Raw genomic sequence first — 19,462 nt, forward strand, 5'->3', positions numbered from 1 at the left:
AATAGTCCCCATTCCTCACGCACTTGTTAATTAACATAATGCAACCCAGAGGCCTTGAGTTATCAATCGATGTCTGTGACGCGCGCCATGAATGATTGAGAAGACTGCCACAAACATTTACACAACGTAATGCTTTGTCTCCAGTTGATCGGTGCACGGAATCTTGTAATTTTAGGGATTTCAAGGGATTTAAAGAAATTTTAGATTCTACGAATTAGCTCCTGGTGATTTTGATTGACATGAAATAATGCGGACACACATACATGTAGATGATTATTCTTATCTATAATCTATTTACCGTGTTGAGACCATTGGTAATGCTGAATCTCTATTAGATTCAAAATAAGGATTTATATACTGTAGTTTAATTGAAATCTGCTGACACGGGAGTCTACACCTGGCCTCAAGACCATAAACTGAGAATAGACTTAAAAATAAAATTTTTAGTATATGTTTGCATTTGATTATATTTATACACCTGCAATTTTTTAAACATCTGTGCTATTAAGTGTATTCTCAGTTTATGATCTTGGGGCCGGGAATATTAAAAACGTGAAACTGTGCCATGCTGAAAAAATAAGTCCCAAGTATATTTCACAGTAGCTGGCACCCGTATCAAAATCAAGATATTGTTTTCTTTAATGCACACTTATACTAGTAATTCATTTAATTAGCTGTGAAAGTGATGGCAACAATTTTCTCTCTCAAAGTTTCTCAATGGCAAAGGCATATATATTAAAGACTAATACAAACATTTATTTTCTAAAAAAAAAGGGGGGGGGGAGGGGAAGGGGGGGGGGGACCCAATAAACTACGTTAGATAACCGTGTGAAGAAATATATTGTCTTGCAAGACAATAATTATTTGATCACTATAATAAAATATTCATGTGTCTGTTTTGGAGTTTAAAAATGTTTGAAATAATTAGATAGTGGTATCTATTGCATTCAATATTTGGTGACAAAATGACAGATAATGCCCCTTTAAACAGTTCCACTGACATTCACATTCTTAGATAAATGCATGATAAAGGGTGAAGATAACGAACAATGATCATCCCATAATCCTTTAGAGAATACTATATTGAGGTCAGGACAAATACGGACATTGCTTGGTCCCCCAAATTATTACTTTTATAATGTTTTAAAGCAAAGTGTTTACTTTATTTAGATAAATTTATTCACATATTTCTGAGTTAATTTGTTTTTTAAGTGTTGGTGATAGCCATTATATAAGATCATGTATAGTTGACTTTCTTGGACGATATTTAGATTATTTTTTTCTTTTCACAAACATAGAATAACAAAGAATAACTTTGGGAACAAGACTCGTATTGATATAGCTCATATATATTTCAAAGATCTTGGTAAAATATTCAATGTGTTCACAAAATCGCTCTAAATAAAAGGTTTAAAATATGGCGCAATCGTTAATGTATAGCACATAATCCTTATATTTTTGTCACACACTGTGAATTGTATTATTTAAAGAGACACTACAGCTCATTTTCCACATTTTAATAAAGTGTTTTTAAAACCATGTATTGATAAAATGATAAATTTCATATCGATACTGACAATTTTGAACAATTGGGATGCATCAATTTACTCTCAACTGCGCTTTGAAGATCGTTCGGAATTCAAAGGTTTCTTCATGCTGACTCGGACTTTTGAATGCTTATTTACATCACGTGGTTTTGAATGACAGCAAAGGTGTTCTGTAGGACATTATTTAAATTCCCCTTCAAGGGGGTCCACACTCACCTTTCAAGTATAAGATTATTCCCTGCTCCTTATAATAAGTAATTATAAATCATTATTTCAACAGAAACCTTCCATGTTCCCACTGACCGATGTTTTTACAACTAACACGTGTCGTGTTCAGATAAAAATAGCACCTACTTTTAAACGTGGTGTCTTCGCAGCTAGTCTCAATGGCAGATTTAGGGGGCCAGGATCCCCCTCCCTTTTTACCCCACATATTGTGAATGAAAATCCAAATTTTGCACTAGAATGGCCGATTACTTTGGCTAATCTTTGACTTTCACACCCCTCTTCGGAAATCCTAGATCCGCCACTGAGTTACATGTGTTTCTCCGAGCTCTTTGTTTTCCAACGGTCAAACTGATACCAAGGTAAATTTTATTTCACGTATGAGTTTTATCTCATTCTAATTTTACCTCTTTTCTCACAGAATCTGTCAAAATTCTAGATCTATCAACTACACTTTCTCTCTCTGGACGACATGCTGCACTGTTTACTGTCTATGCGCATGCGTCTGAAGACTGAAAGGAGGAGATATTTTGTGTATAGGCCATCAAAAAGTATTAATGTTTACGTTAAAATGATAATTTTTAACTTTAGATAAGTGTTATTTTCGCAAAGTTCATACTTTCAACAATGCAACAAAAATTGAGAAAGCGCTGGGAAAATTGTCATTTCATGATTTTTGCGCAAAATGAGCTGTAGTGTCTCTTTAAATCACTATCTAAAAGTGTTTCAATTTGGTCAGATGACCAAAGTCCATTCTACTGTTCATGTGGTATGACCCGATTGCAGATTTTTCAAGGAATTCGGAGTTTCTTTTTCTGCAGAGGTTCGTTATTTCTCCTCTGCCTTTCTACAGAGGACGCATTTGCTGTCGCGGATTTCATGCAGACTTGGCAGGATATCCACTGCACAGTACGTCTAAGTTTGAGAATGTTAGTATTTTGTCTATAGTAAATTTGTTACAAAGTCTTTGTTATCAGTTTTGCTTATTTCTGTATTCTATTTCATTTTCAGATATCGAATCCAAATATTATCATCGTTTTCACGCACTGTGATTGTCAGAATGAAATGACTCATAATATTAAAAGAACGAAATCCGAATTGGTGATGTATATACAGAAAACACGGGAAGTGTACTCCGGATCAAAGAAACATGGGTTAGGGGGGCTACAAATCTTTTATTCCTATCTTTAAATGACATTCATACGTATTTTGCGAATAATACACATATTATTATTTTTTTTTTTACCTGCAAACGCAGAAGCACTGATCTATACGGCAGTTTGAGGAACCTTGAGAAGGCCCTGGTTGTGGATACGCCGTGCGCGGTGCCTCTGCATTACGTTGGCCTCCGTCATAGACAGGTGGCGCTAATAGTACCTATATTTCTATGATCAACAAATAGAATAATATTCTGAATCATGTATTACATCAAATGACAATTTACACTGTGTCCCCGAGCAAAACAATTAGTGAAAGACAAGTCTCCCATAAATTCTGTTTTAAACATAAATTCATACAGACAGGTCATATTCAAACATAGGTACGGTGTATACATATATACGTCTACATGTATATACATATATACACAAATAAATACATACATTGTAATACATGTACATAGATATGTACGTACAACGTAATACATACAACATATATACAAAAATTATACATACATACATACATGTACATACATACATACAGACAGACAGACAGACATGCATGAGTATCAGTTAATGTATTGATTCTTATTAATGTACGACATCATGAAAAGGTGAACGTAACGAACGGTAATCAATCTCATAAATCCTAACAGGAATGTAACAGTATCCTTAATTAGCAATGTTACATAACATTTCTAAAAGAAAAACAAAAGCAAAAATTTAATTCAATAGCTTTTATAAAAGGCTTAGGAAATGTACAGAACTGCGGTTCTCAATTATTTTCTTGTGACTTTTTGTAGGGAATTCATAATCTGAAAATGGCTGTGAAGAAACGAGTAGAATGTGAAACTAAACAAAACTTACTTCTACTCACAAACCATGATTCGACAATCGTAAGATCACGTGACATCAAAACATCGAAGAAAATTTTAATGAAAGAAAATGAGTTTTTGAAGAAGATGGGCGTGTGTTCAAGAAACGAAGAATTGATTGTCGCCCTGCAATCAAAGGTAATCAGTGATATTTGAGTAAATCCGCATAATTAATTTGTGCTCATTGCTTTCTCTCGACGAATACTGTTTCTGTTTACATCCCATTTACCATTCTGTTTGTCGCAGTGGTAGGTACATGTATTTGACTTTACTGTTAGCTCTGGTTAGTGGACCAACCCTTTAATCCGATCGAGTTCATGGGTTACATGTAACCCTATATATAGATCGAGCTAACGAATTAACCCACTGGCCAGATCTGGTAGAACTCGCGGGTTACATATATAACCCCCTAGCCAGAACTAGTAGGGAAGTCACACCGGCATCTAACATCTAACACACCACAGGTTTATAAAATGAAAACACTGCTTTGTCTCAGCATTTTCTGAATGGTAAATCTTCTATATACGTAAGTGAATAGTTTAACAAATAGAATTACTTCTTGATTGATCCCACGATATGGACAAATATATCGAAACATTGACAACATATGTTTGGATCAAATACTCTTTTTATTTGAATTTTACTTTGTTAATTTTATTTACATATTCTTATTTGTGACCTCGGGGTAGATTGTGATAAATGGATTATTGATAAGCTTTTTCCACTGATCAGAATATAATTACCAATCAGTCCTAAATTTCGATTTTAATAAGTACGTATTGATAAGATCACTGGGAGGGAACAGACATGTTTATACATTTTCTGAAGTTTTAAGTCAATCTGATGTTGATAGCCCGATACTGTAGCTAATAGAGGTTGGGTTGGAAATTCTGAATGCTGTTTACTATAACACCCATTTGTAGGCCTATGTCTTTGAGAGTTGATCTAGGTGTAATTCTATAAGATCATGACATTTTTGTAAGTTTCCATAAATAGACAGAGGGCGGTCCTTCGGATAAGACCTCAAAAAACCGAGGTCCCGTGTCACAGCAGGTGTGGCACGATAAAGATCCCTCCCTACTCAAAGGCCATAAGCACCGAGCATAGACCTAAATTTTGCAGCCCTTCACCGGCAATGGTGACGTCTCCATGTGAATGAAAGATTCTCTAGAGGGACGTTAAACAATAAACATTTTGTACATGTACACTCAATCAATCAATCTTAGGTTTTCTTTGGTAATTATGACCGTTGGCAGTTCGAACTTAGTACAAGGTTGTACAATCAGTAAGTACTGTGAGAAAACCAGACCTGTTTCGTCGACCATCCAGTAAGTTATACTTCCCGGTACGTGATATTGTATGGTTAGGCTGTGTAAAGCGTATCTGGAATTTGTTGAATGTTGAAGCCATATTTCATATCGTGATCTGTATATTTTCATTAATCCACAAGAGGAAAAAGTCTCGGAAAAGACGTAAATAAGCGAGGAAAATGTAAATGTGTACCACATGTCTTCGTGTTAACACTGCAATCTGTATCTCAGTACATGAGGAGACCGGTTTGTTTACCCCCTACATGTACATGTAGTTGGTTAAACAGTTATAGGAGGGACTGAAAGGTATTAGCTAATTCTTTAACAGATTTGTGAAAGTGATGAACAAATTTAGATTCCTTTGTAGAACATTCTCCTCCGGCTGTTTACTACAAACGAAGAGCCCTATATCTGCACAAATCCAGTTAAACTGGCCCAGATGCTAGTATCGGTGCTTGTGCTGAACCAGACCAAGGTCTATCAGTTTGATTCGCAAAAGTTTTGGGGGAAAGACGTCACTAAACGCCCAGATCCGGGGATTTTGGTAAATGTTTTAGAGGAAGTCGCGAGGCAGGGCGTTTTAAGAGAAAGTCTTATTCCTTTACTTTGGCAGGTAAGTTTTAAGGACTTGTTCATCGAGATGACATCCTGTACATAAAGGTGGACTGTCGGGTTTAGATCTTTTTTCTTTTCTTTTTCATGAGGATATTACTGGAGAGGAAGGTGAAGTAGTGAATTATATAGAGTTCCTTGGACAACTTGGAATCATGTCAGAATGTGCTGTCACGAAGACAGGCAATTCCGCAATTGTTTTGGACAGATTTCCGCGCCTACAGAGCGATAGAACCTTCTATGTCAATCCTGTGGACCTTATCCCAAATAAAAGACCGGTACATGCATGCTGTTATGTGAATAATTACATTGAAGTGGATATCCCCAACTTAAAAATATACTTTATCAATCATTTGTATGTTTCATATACTCAATTATTGCACTAAAGTCAGGAAAACACATAGGTAGGAGTGAAGTGCTATGAATGGCTCTTGCCTTATATATTTTTTCGGCCTTTCTCTTATTCAGAATTCGTGACGGGTTTCCTCATTTCTTCTTCGTGTTCTCCTCCTCCTCTTCTTTTTCTTCTTCTTTCCATCCTCCTCCTTCTTTTTTCTCCTTTTTAGCTCACCTGAGCTGAAAGCTCAAGTGAGCTTTTCTGATCACCCGTATTCCGGCGTCTGTCCGTCCGTCTGTAAACTTTTCACATTTTCAACTTCTTCTCAACAACCACTGGGCCAATTTCAACCAAAGTTGGCACAAAACATCCTTAGGTAAAGGGAATTCTAAATTGTTAAAATAAAGGGCCAGGCCACCTTCCAAGGGGAGATAATCAAGAAAAGGTAAAAATAGGGTAGGGTCATTAAAAAATCTTCTTCTCAAGAACCACTGGGCCAGAAAAGATGAAATTTATATGAAAGCTTCCTTATATAATGCACATTCTAAATTGTTAAAATCATGGCCCCCGGGGGTCAGATGGGGCCACAATAGGGGATCAAAGTTTTACATACAAATTTATAGGAAAAATCTTTAAAAATCTTCTTCTCAAGAACCACTGAGCCAGAAAAGCTGAGATTTATATGAAAGCTTCTTTATATAATGCAGATTCTAAATTGTTAAAATAATGGCCCCCGGGGGTCAGATGGGGCCACAATAGGGGGTCAAAGTTTTACATACAGATATATAGGAAAAATCTTTAAAAATCTTTTCCCCAAGAACCACTGAGCCAGAAAAGCTGAGATTTATATGAAAGCTTCCTGATATAGTACAGATTCTAAATTGTTAAAATCATGGCCCCCGGGGATCGGATGGGGCCACAATAGGGGGTCAAAGTTTTTTGTTGTTTTTTTTTTTTTTTTTTTTGTTGATATAGTGCAGATTCAAGTTTGTTAAAATCATGGACCCCGGGGATTGGATGGGGCCTCAAGGGGGTCATCAAAGTTTTACATACAAATTTATAGGAAAAATCTTTTAAAATCTTCTTCTCAAGAACCACTGAGCCAGAAAAGCTGAGGTTTATATGAAAGCTTCCTGATATAGTGCAGATTATAAATTGTTAAGATCATGGCCCCTGGGGGTCGGATGGGGCCACAATAGGGGTCAAAGTTTTACATACAAATATATAGGAAAAATCTTTAAAAATCTTCTTCCCAGAACCACTAAGCCAGAAAAGCTGAGATTTATATGAAAGCTTTCTGATATAGTGTAGATTCAAGTTTGCAAAAACCATGGCCTCCAGGGGAAGGTTTGGGCCATAATAGGGACTACGGTTTTACATGCAAATAGATATGGAAAATCTTCTGATATGGACCAAGGTGACTCAGGTGAGCGATGTGGCCCATGAGCCTCTTGTTTTCTTCTTCTTCTTCCAATTACTGGACCTGGATTTTCATAAAACATATTGTGCCCAGGCACATGACCTGAAAATATATATGCTTGAATACTATTTCCAGACACTAAGGTGGACGCATTTACCTGCAGCTGATGACGTCGAAGTCACGGTGCGCTTTTCCTTTCGGTGTGATTTGCCTTCGGGGTTTAAGCATTTAATAATTGGTAGCTGCAAAAACGTCAATCAAAGAGAATTGCTATATAACTGGACATGGAGCGACGGGATTTTAATAGAATTTCCAAAGGTTAATATTCAGAACTATATATATATATAGTACAGTGGTTAAAACAAATTTCCAGTATCCAAATCAGGAGTGTATCCGTGATTTATATAAACGGATTTTTTCCTGTACAACAGGTCACAACTCGCATCGACTTTACTCTGGACGCAATTGATGTGAGTGGAAGAACAATCGCATTGGACCACAAGTCGGAACAGGAAGCAATTAGCGCTATATGGAGTGCTTTATCGTATTCACTTACGGCTGTTGAGAACATCAAAAGGAATTGGAAGAATTTAGATTTTGAGGTTGGGTTAATTTTGTTTTAAATTTCCTTTTAAAAATTGCTAAGACTTATTTACCCGTCAACATACTTCAATTTTGTTTCAAATTTTATAACGTCAAAACTCAACTCTATTTTGTGCCATAAACGTCATGAAATATACATAGCGACTAATGTTACAATCCCCTCGGTCTCATACATTGAACTCTTACACACAATCATTAAATGTAACAGCTCTACAAATCCATACGTGTATGATCAGACCTGACCAAAATGCTAGGTATACAGCTTAATTAGTATATTGTATAATTATCGCATTCGATGATTATGTTGATCTGTTGATAGAGGAGTGTTAGAGTGACGGATAATTCCGGACCATTGCATGGATCACTGTCTACAAACCGAAGTGATTTCATACCCGTGAATCAAGTGTTCAACAACTTCTCTGGACTTCAAAAACTCCCGATTCCATTGCAAGGTATGGTAAAATAGATATGTTTCGCTGCTTTTTGTATGCGTATCTTGACTGGGCACATATGTTCCTGTGCAGTGGTATTCATATAATGTAATTTATGTATATTTTGTAATATGCGTCTTACTCCATTAGGCTACCCGGTGAGTACAATGCATAATGTATACATAGGAAAACTTTGTTGCATTATGCGTTATTGTCCGTGTGGTCTTCGGTCGTGCATTACCTGTATCTAATTTACAGACTATTTCAATCACGATTTTATCAGGAGTTTGAAATAAATTTACGATTAACCTTGTGAAACTCCACAAATTATTTTGGAGAAAGAAACCGCACTGCATGGTTGATCAGAAAAATCATCAAATATGCAGAAGACTGCAGTTTATAGGCTGTATATAAATACAATGGATCTATTGTTAATAGTTATTCGAGGCCGCGAAAACAACATGCCATCGGCAGATTTCTACATACAGAATGGTCAGTTATGGTCAGTAATTGACCGTGTTCCCTTGTGTCCATGAGAGCAATGTATCCCACGTGAATCGATTTCTTATTGCGAAAGACAGGAAAAACAAACCATTGCTCGTCAATGAAAATGGTTCTTTTATATATATAGTGAAGTGTTAAATGTATTTTCCAGTCGATATGGAAAAAGGGCATCTAATGTACAAATATTTATGCACTATTTTGATATTCTATAAATTGTGCTCGTCGCGTTCGATCAATGTTTGCTGAAAGCATCTACGGCAACTCTCTGTAAGGATTTTAAATCACATATGCAGGGAATACAGCACGATTGTATGTTTGTATGTTTTGGGGACTGGAAATAAAATCTGCTAAAACGGTGTCCTGGTTACTATGACAACGGGTCGAAATCTTTTGATAATTGTGTATTTCAGTTTTCTGAACATCTGCTATTAGTTTTTTCAGCAACATAGAAAACCAATTACTGTTAATTCATGATGAGTTTGAATTACAGATATGTGAAGAAGAAAAACTTTTCATGTGTAGATATAAAAACAAATTAGCATATATTTCATTTAGTTTATCCTTTAGTATATTAAAAACGCATCCGAATAAACTCAAATTCGAATAAACTAAAGATGAGTATGGTCATATTCGATTGGGTTTTTTTTCCAGCACATAAATTTTATTTTTCCATTTCTATTGAACATAAAGCTTAGCTGAGGTATTCCTAATGATCAGCAAAAATTTGAATATCAGTTGTTGAGTTACAAGTGAAATATAGTACTTAAAAAAATTCTTTGTTGTGTAAACAAGGCTCGTGCCATGTTTTTGTGTACATATATATTGCTTAATAGAAAATAGCATGTTTAAAACAAAATGAGATGTACCAAACATTAGAAACATCTAATTGTGTTCAGAATTGACTTGTAAATTGAAAACAAAAAAAATCTGCTTTCAACCAAACGAAACTTTTACTTGTATATTTATTCGATGTAAACAAAACAGGGTACAGCTTTGTTTACATAACAAAGAATTGTGAGTTCTGTATCTCCCATGTACCTCAACAAATGAATTCAATTTTTTTGCTGACCATTAGAAATATCTTAGTTAAACATTCTAAACATTAAAAATGAAAAAAATAAAACTTGAATTTTTTTTAGCTAAAATCGTGGTCCCTTTAAAGTATAAAACAAATTAACTTGACTGCACAACAAACAATATTGAAAGGGACTACGTTTTGCGGAGTTCAGTATATGTTTTTAAAAAGAAGAAATAGCTGCAGATTTTAAAGGTTTCTTTAGAATTACCCGTCAGTTCTTGCGGCTAAAATTTAATCGTAAAACGTTCATACCTAACTGACACTGACACAATTCCACTTTAGCTATCATTTTCTTCACCATCGCAGCGTTATCAACTTTTTATCACTCACACTGATTTGTAAAGACAGCGGATTTGTCTAGCATGAAATGAATACATTGTACCAGTCTATGGAGCAACGATCAGTTACGAAGAATATCTGGGGGAAATCAGTTGCAGTGTATTTTATGTCAATCTTATTTTCATGAAAAGGTTATTTTTCGACATTGAAAGTATTTCCCGAATGGTTCCTCACATTATATTCTTAATCAGGTGTGCTTGTTGCATGTAATCTAGTCGGATGTAAGAAGTCGCAATACGGAAGTTCCGAGTTCCCAAAGAGTTATTTCCCTTTGTTGAACTCTTCCGTAAATTATGACGTAAAATATGATGACAGTGGGTACATTTGCTAATTACTATCGTTGTATTATTTCTTAAAAGATGATATCCAGAGTTTCTGAGACTATCCTATCTCAGGGGAAAGGCAACTCTTATGAGTTTATGGGTATTGGATAACAAAATGGCTCAAACAAATACTGTTAATTGCCATCTTTCTTTGATAAAAGCGTCATTCATGTAGAAGAGGAAACGAATAATGATTTAATAGCCAATTTGATGATCTTATTCAAACAGATTATGCTTGATATGGCCAGAATATACATACCAGTGATTGATATAAACAAAAGTTACGCTTTTATTACATTAATTTTACGTAATCGTCATATACAATGCCAGTCTACGATATAATGTATACAGTGTGTACCCACCATACGTCATAAAATGCGAAAGAGTTCGTCAAAGGGAAATAATTTTTGTGTAACTCGGAACTTGAGTATTGAGGTCGAACTTTATGAAAAGTTCTCCCTTTATAGAAACCCAGATACACTCATACCAAATTTATTACATCTGATTCTTAGAATGCAATATAGCATGACAAGGTGAAGAAAACGAACAGGTGCCTAGGAGGAGTTTACAAGCATCCCCTGTTGACCGATCACACCCGCCGTGAGCCCTATATCTAAATCAGGCAAACGGAGTAATCCGTAATCAAAATCAGTGTGTAAAGAACGGTCTAACAATTAGTATGAAACACGTCAGACAGCATTTAAGCCAATGACAGGCTGTATAGGCAAATTAGATGGTTATAACGACCATAGAATTTGTGAAATGCTAACATTAAGTTGTTTTGTCAGTAGTATGTCTACAAACAGATTTACGTGTACACTGATCGACATAGTGGGACATTCTCAAATTCAATTATTTTCAAACTGTTGGAATAGTAACACGCGATCTGATATCAATCGTCTTTCTTAATGATTTTTATGTATCTGTGATACAAACAAAATATTTGTAGTCAACTATTTAAGCTCAAGTTTGTCGGTCCCGTTTCTATGATAAACAAGCCTGCATACAAATATTGGTAGTCTCAACTCTCTTGCAATAATATAAAACAGTTCTGAATATCATGGGGGAAAAGAAATCAATATTTCTTCAAATTATTGCCATGGTAACATCTGTAATCACTTATACTCTCCATAATTCTTGTGCATATCTGTGACATAAGGGCTTAAACTACATTAATCTATTGGTCGTCGATGATCTAAGCTGCGAAAAAACCGCCATGCTTATTCAAATTCACAATTTATCAACTTTGTTCGACCCGTAGCCATGACAACCGTAGTGCACGGTAACAAAGAGAGGTATTCTTGATTTTGGTACGTACATGTATACCAAATTATTCAAAACTCCAAACCTTTTGTATAATATGCACTTATACAATAAAATATTTTCAAAATCACCAAAATGTGTCTAAAGAAAACCCGTGACTACGAATGCCTCCAAAAAACTCGGTGGTTGTAGAGAAATTAATTATATTTAGTAAAATGAGTTTACCTTACTTTTCAGTTACATGTGATGATTTTATTTCTGAGGTTTTTTTCTTCATTTCCACTTTCTGGCTTTACACATAACGTTATTATGTCTTTCAGACCTTCCTCCGGGTTGCGATTATTTTGGATATGTGAAACATCTTTTTGTCCAAAACGAAAGGCGGAAACGTGAGAACGAATCCCTACCCCAAAGAACCCATGAAAGAAAAACTACTTTGAAACCGAACTTGATAAGAAAATGCACCACAAAGGTAAATAAACAAAGCATGATTAGTAAATACAATAAATACATGTATGTTTAAGACGGAAACTAGAGAAAATGTTGAAAGTACATTATCAGCACAAATTACTAATTCCCATCGCAAACCGATTTACCACGCTATATTGGTTGAATGTTTCTTTGTCTAACGTCCCGTCGAGAATTATTTACTCATATTATGACGTCACCAGCTGTAGGTGAAGTACCACAAATAGACATATGCTTAGCGCTCACGGTCGTAGCAGTGAGGGTTCTTTAACGTGTCAATACCTGCCGCTACACGGGACCTCCGTTTTTAAGGTCATATCCGAAAGACCCGTGATTCTCACCAAATTACCGAGCGTTTGGCGAAGGAGCAATCACACCTATAAATACGTATTTGAATGTAGGTTAGACGCGGACATGACACGAACAGGCTTCGAACTCACGACCTCCCGGTTAAAAAGCGAACACTCTAGCACTGAGCTACCGTGACTGGTATACTGAACTCTGTGTTCAGGTCAATCATTCAATATTTACATTATTACTGAAGGTCAATAAGTATATTATGGCCTTGCTGAAGGTCAAACATTACATATTACGGGATTACTGAATATAAAGTCAATCATTAAATATCACTGAATTACTGACGGTCAATTATTAAATAATACGGGATTACTCAAGGTCAATAATTAGATATTATGGGATTACAGAAGGTCAATAATTAAATATTACGGGATCGCTGAAGGTCAAACATAACATATTACGGGCAGCTTGACAGCTTAGTAAATTATATTGGTCGTTATAACAACCATAAAATTTGCGAAATGCATACTTTAAACAAGACTGTTGAAACCACTGTAACATCAACTGATCATACGTAGAACAAGCTCCTTCACATTAAATCAGTTGGGAGATATGAACACCACAATGCAGATGATAATGGAATATTGCTACATAGATATGGAGATTTGACGATGGAGAAGCTGAAGTCATCCCGTTTGTCATAACGTTGAGTTGTTAGTTTTTCGTTAATATCTATGTTCAATCAAATATCTAAGTATGAAGCAGATGTGGAAGACTCTATGGTGTCTTTAATTTCGAGTTCAATGGGATATATCGAATTGACATATGAATGAAAATGATCATAGTAAATAGATAAATCGTCATCGATATATCTAAATGTTGCGCAATAGATATTTTTATGTAGAAACTTTTCAACTAATAAACCTGATCACCAAAGACTACCGGTACGAAAATATTATCAATGGGAAAACTCCAGCATCTTTTTTATATCGACTTCAGAGTACTTGTGCGTAGACTCAGAGTGGTGTTTAACAATAGATTAATTGTTTGTTTGTTTTACGTCCCGTCGAGAATTGTTCACTCATGTTTAGACGTCAACAGCTGTAGACGAAGTACCACTTTATATTTAGCGCTCAGGGTCGTAGCAGTGGGGGGTTCTTTAGCGTGACAACGCCTACTGCAGCATGGAACCTCCCTTTTTAAGGTCATATCCGAAAGACCCGTGATTCTCACGTAGATCTACATGCCGATTGTTTGGCGTAAGAGCAATCACTAACTATGTCTTAGGTTTGACGCGGCCATGGCACAAGCGAGGCTCGAACTCACGACCTCCTAGTTACGTAGCGACCGCTCTACCACTGAGCTACCGCGACCGGTAGTAATTATTTGAATGACTGATGACAACATGTGAATAATTTCTTTTTTCCAAACCAACTTTCTATGATGTCAAAACGTCTAGTCGATCGTGAGGAATGCTTTTGTAAAGTGTTGAAAAGTCATACTTTTTGATGTTGTTGATTGGAGATGTTTTGTGATTTCAAATTTACTAAACGTTCTTTAGAATCCACATTTGATTTACACCACTTCTGGCACATGTCGTGACACAACACATTCAATGGAAGTATCTCCTTCACAGCAGTAAATGTTTTCGTGATTAGCAAAAATAGTGGTTGGTAGAACATTTACTGGATCCAGAAATGTACCTAGTGTGTTTCTGAGGGCTAGAGTTAATGTACCATTTCCATGAAATTTTTACCATAAATAAGAATGGTATTGTTATGATATAAAACGAATAGTGAAATGAACATGTGCATCCTAGGATCAAATTTGCTATATTTCCTGGTATACTAGTGTGGCGGTCAGCAGGGTTTGATCGCTGGCACCAGATACTTTAGACGGTAGAATACCTGAATAGAGATTAAAGGGATACAGGTTAGAATGTTGGTTTAATGACTAAGTGACACTTTCCTCCCTTCCCGTCACATTTTGTGCCGTACAAATGTATGAAAGGTGAAGATAACGAACAGTGATAAATCTCATAACTCATATTAAAGAGATGACAAGAGGTTTCAACTATGCTAGGGGATAAGATTCTGGGTTGTATTTTTGCGGGGTAAAAACCTTTATAGAAGATGAAATATGACGACCATTTGGGCTGACCGGTAGTTAGATCGCTCACTCGGTAGAGCACCTGATCAGATCATCCAGTGGCTCAGTTTCACGTCCCGTGCGGATCCATCATATTTTCTCTGATTCTTTGTTCTTACATATATATTCATCTTTATATTGTCATTTATCCGAGTTTAGTATTGAAACACTTTAACCTGCAACTTCTAATTAGTAAGTCCCGTGGGGATGCGGGTTAGAATAGGTCCTCAGCACCCCCTTGCTTGTCGTAAGAGGCGATTAAATGGGGCGGTCCTTCGGATGAGACCGCAAAAACCGAGGTCCCGTGTCACAGCATATGTGGCACGATAAAGATCCTTCCCTGCTCAGTGGCCATAACCGCCGAGCATAGGCCTAAATTTTGCAGCCCTTCACTGGCAATGGTGACGTCTCCATATGAGTGAAATATTCTCGAGAGGGACGTGAAACAGTATTCATTCAATCAATCAATCAATCTAATTAGCAATCTTTTCCTGTACAGTTATATAATTTTCTTTTAGGAAGGTTTAATTTGCTCGTAAATGTATGTGAATACATAAAGAAATGCTGCTCTGATATCCAACATTTGCTCAAGCCTTATTTCCTAGTGCGACAATATACAATTATTGACTGTTGAGGGAGACATCACAAATTATCAGGTCTTAATTAATAGGGTTATCACCCGAGGCTGCCTAGTGCATCACTGGGGATAAGGCAGAAAGTGACTTTTATAAAAAGTATGACGAGAGTTGTGTGCACGTTTGAAGCCACCATTTTTATTCAGTCAATTGATGCCACTATAACTTTTGGCTACTCATAAAAATCGTGAAATTGAATAATATGCTCTGAATGCTAACAATGTTAGATCGATTTCGTTTCAGAGGAGACAAATTACGTGGATTCTACGTACCGCTCCTCGGAGTAATCCTCAAAACAAGAAAATGACATCAGCGGAAAGCGTCTCAGGTTCACAAAAGGAATTCAAAAACTCAAAAACAAAGGAAGAACCTACACCATTGACGACTTTAAAAGATCATGAGGATATAGTGATATTGGATCTTGTTAATGAATTTGTGCAGGAAATCCTGAGAAAAGGAATAGCTAAATACCACGAGGATATGAAACATTCCGGGGAAACTAAAGTTAAGGTTAGTATGGTTAATGAAAGGGCTGGCTAAATACCAAAAGGATAGGATAACTCTGAGGGAAACTAAAGTTCAGGTTAGTATGATTAATGAAAGGGTTGGTTAAATACCAAAATGATAGGATAACTCTCAGGAAAACTAAAGTTGGTGTGTTGAAATCTGTGGGAGAAGTTAAATACTCGGAAGAAATGAATACACCAAGGCATGCGTGATCTAAATCAATACTAGTGTATCTCACTTAACTATGGAATCTAAACAGGGACATCCAGCGGTCCGGCGGGAAATGAAGTGAGGACCAGCATAAAATTGCCACGACACGTTCAACAAATAACCACAGTTTGATTAAAAGAGACCGTGATATCCGTGTAGTGTGATGGCAATAACAAGATCAAGTGATATCGATAGTATGATGACAATTGATTGAATATTGTTTAACGTCCCTCTCGAGAATATTTCACTCATATGGAGACGTCACCATTGCCAGTGAAGGGTTGCAAAATTTAGGCCTATGCTCGGCGCTTACGGCCATTGAGCAGTGAGGGTTCTTTAGCGTGCCACACCTGCTGTGACACGGGACATCCGGTTTTGCGGTCTTGTCCGATTGATCGCCCCAGTTAGTCACCTGTGGCATTAAATGACAAGCAAGGGGGTACCGAGGATCTATTCTATGATGAAACTATTAAACAAAATAAATTGATAATATGACGACAAAGTGATAATCATTCCATGACGACCAGAAACACGATAAATTGACAGTGTGGTGATGATATCAGAGTAATTTGATATCGGTAGTGTGATGATATCAGAGTAATTTGATATCCATAGTGTTGTGATGATATGGGAGTAATTTAATACCCACAGCGTGGTGGTGATATCAGAATAATTTAATATCCACAGCGTGGTGGTGATATCAGAGTAATTTGATATTGGTAGTGTGGTGACGATACCAGAGTAATTTGATATCGGTAATGTGGTGACACTAAACCAGTCTGTGATCACAGGCACCGAAAGTGTGGATATCCTGTAAAGATCTTGCGTATATACACCCCTCCAGAATGAAATTATTTTATACAGAACCAACAATTTATCCAAAATATGTTATCTCCCCACCGATCACCCTCTTAAGTCGTTCTGAATAGTCAGTTTCTACCTTCTGTAAGCTTTTGAGATGACCACATGTGAGATACTAATGTTGGATCTATACAAGCTATCCACACTTCACGTGCCTGTGTCTGTGATGACAATAACGCGATAGTGTGATTATTATAATGTGAATGTTGACAATGACACAATAATGTGGTAACCATAGTGAGATGACATTAACAAGATAAGGTGATAACAATAGGTTGAGGAAATAATAGGGGGTTAACTCGATGGTAGTGGCTCGATAGTCTATTGTATCATCATCATTGCGTCATTAATTTCTTCATCTCTGTATTTCTATGGTGTTCTAATACGTTCGTAGCCTAGTTTTTATGCTGATATGCAGTGTTTTATCCAGCATTTAGATTACCCATTTTATATGTAAGGGGAATTTTTGAGAATGCAGTCATAATCTTCCAGGGAATTGGGATAGGGGACATCCATAGAATATGATATCCACAGATTATTACAGCAATATAAATTGATTGATTACTCATTTTATTTATATTGTAAGAGTCTGACAATTATAGAAAATCACTTAGAATATGTGTAAATGATTTTTGTTAAAAATTTTCAAACAATTTTGTGAAGTTTCTACAAATGAAGGAGATTTTTTATCTGTGGAAGGGGAAATATCCATTTGTTGCCAAAGGGGAAAGGTACCTTTTACCGGTAGTAAAAACAACCTAGATAAATCCCTGATATGTCTGTGGTATTGTGCTCTAAAGCTACACACTTTTTTATGTCATAATCTTCCTTAACATTTGATTTGTGGTAAACTATATCATTTTAGTACACGAATTTGTAAAATTCATGAAGGGGAATTTCTTTTAATGACTAATTTTCTATCTACTATTGTAGTGGTCAATTACATCCATGACGTCATTTCACGCTACGAATGAGAATACTGTCGTACCCAGTGATATGGAGATCGGTACCAAAACAGCAAGAGACCGGACAACGGATAAAAACGGATGTGTGCCTTCCAGCAAATTCTGTGAAATTCTCTGAGTGCCACGTTTTACAGTTCATGTCTTGTAAGCCATTACATCACAATTCATGTTTCGAATGGAAGCAAAACAACCCCAGAGATCTTCTGCTCCGTTGTTTCTTGATAAGAATAAACTCCATAAAAGAAGAGACAGCAGCAGTTTTAAGATTTAATCCTTATCAATTGGAATGCTAAAAGTCTACACGGATACTACTCTGCAGTAGCGAAAACAACATATACAATCATGAAATGTGGAATAGCTCAGAGCAAATATCCATTACACTCTCGATTGCCAGAGTTGCGGTCTACGTTACCCTCCACCCAATCTTTGAATTAGCCCTATCAACGTGTAATAAAATAAACCAAACAGCAATATTCATTGCACAAGATGGAGACATAATCAAAATCGGTGTTATATTAACAGTAAACAACACTCATATTTTATTCATTTTTTTATTTATATGACGTCATTGCCTATCATCCCATGTTACATAAATATGCGATGAAATTGAAACGTTTTAAAGATTTCTACGTAATAGTGTTAAGAACAATGAAGATATTTCAAGAGGACGTTTTTTTATGCCGAGATTTACCAGCTGAACACGTCTTTTTAAAGGGACATGGACACGATTTGAGCTGAAATTTTACTTTTTGGTTTTTAATCTTTTGAATGCTTACAAAGGTATTACTCATGATCAGCAAAAATCTGAATGTCAGTAGTCAAGTTACATGGGAGATACAGAGGTCACAAGTCCTAGTTATGTAAACAAGGCTCGTGCCATGTTTTTGTTGACATAGATTAAATAACCTAGTAAAAGTTTCGTTTAAAACAGATTTTTTTTCTTCTTCTTAACACAATTAAATATTTTCTAGTGTTTGGCACATCTCATTTTGTTTTAAACACGCTATTTTCTATTAAACAGTCTAATGTAAACAAAAATATGGCACGAGCCTTGTTTACATAACAAAGAATTGCGAGTGCTCACTTATAACTCAACAAATGATATTCAAATTTTGGTGAACCATTAAAAATACTTTGGTCAAACATTGTAAACAATAAAAATGGAAAAATAAAATTTGAAAACTTTCAACTCAAATCGTGTCCATGCCCCTTTACGTCATCTTGACAGTTATCAATGTGAACAATATGACTAGCGAAGTTTTCCAATGACCTTTGGGTTTGATCTACCACGTATTTCAATTGAGAATTGGCAGGCTGACCAAGCGTTATGTAAGAATGCATTTGTTG

The 19,462-nt window shown here is 36.1% G+C and overlaps 1 protein-coding gene across 1 annotated transcript in view; it reads left to right on the plus strand.

Moving 5' to 3' along the window:
- Positions 1-18,727, plus strand: part of LOC125653527 (uncharacterized) — a 21,381-nt gene extending 2,654 nt beyond the window's left edge. The window contains exons 3-14 of the mRNA XM_056143334.1: positions 2,559-2,681; positions 2,784-2,926; positions 3,031-3,133; positions 3,733-3,942; positions 5,482-5,727; positions 5,819-6,004; positions 7,619-7,801; positions 7,915-8,085; positions 8,406-8,538; positions 12,345-12,496; positions 15,816-16,082; positions 18,084-18,727. Of these exons, the coding sequence (XP_055999309.1) occupies positions 2,559-2,681; positions 2,784-2,926; positions 3,031-3,133; positions 3,733-3,942; positions 5,482-5,727; positions 5,819-6,004; positions 7,619-7,801; positions 7,915-8,085; positions 8,406-8,538; positions 12,345-12,496; positions 15,816-16,082; positions 18,084-18,233 (2,067 nt within the window). The 3' untranslated portion in view covers positions 18,234-18,727. The remainder of the gene's footprint in view (positions 1-2,558; positions 2,682-2,783; positions 2,927-3,030; positions 3,134-3,732; positions 3,943-5,481; positions 5,728-5,818; positions 6,005-7,618; positions 7,802-7,914; positions 8,086-8,405; positions 8,539-12,344; positions 12,497-15,815; positions 16,083-18,083) is intronic.
- Positions 18,728-19,462: the final 735 nt, after the last annotated feature.

This window comes from Ostrea edulis, chromosome 7 (assembly GCF_947568905.1).
Source record: "Ostrea edulis chromosome 7, xbOstEdul1.1, whole genome shotgun sequence".
NCBI lineage: Eukaryota > Metazoa > Mollusca > Bivalvia > Ostreida > Ostreidae > Ostrea > Ostrea edulis.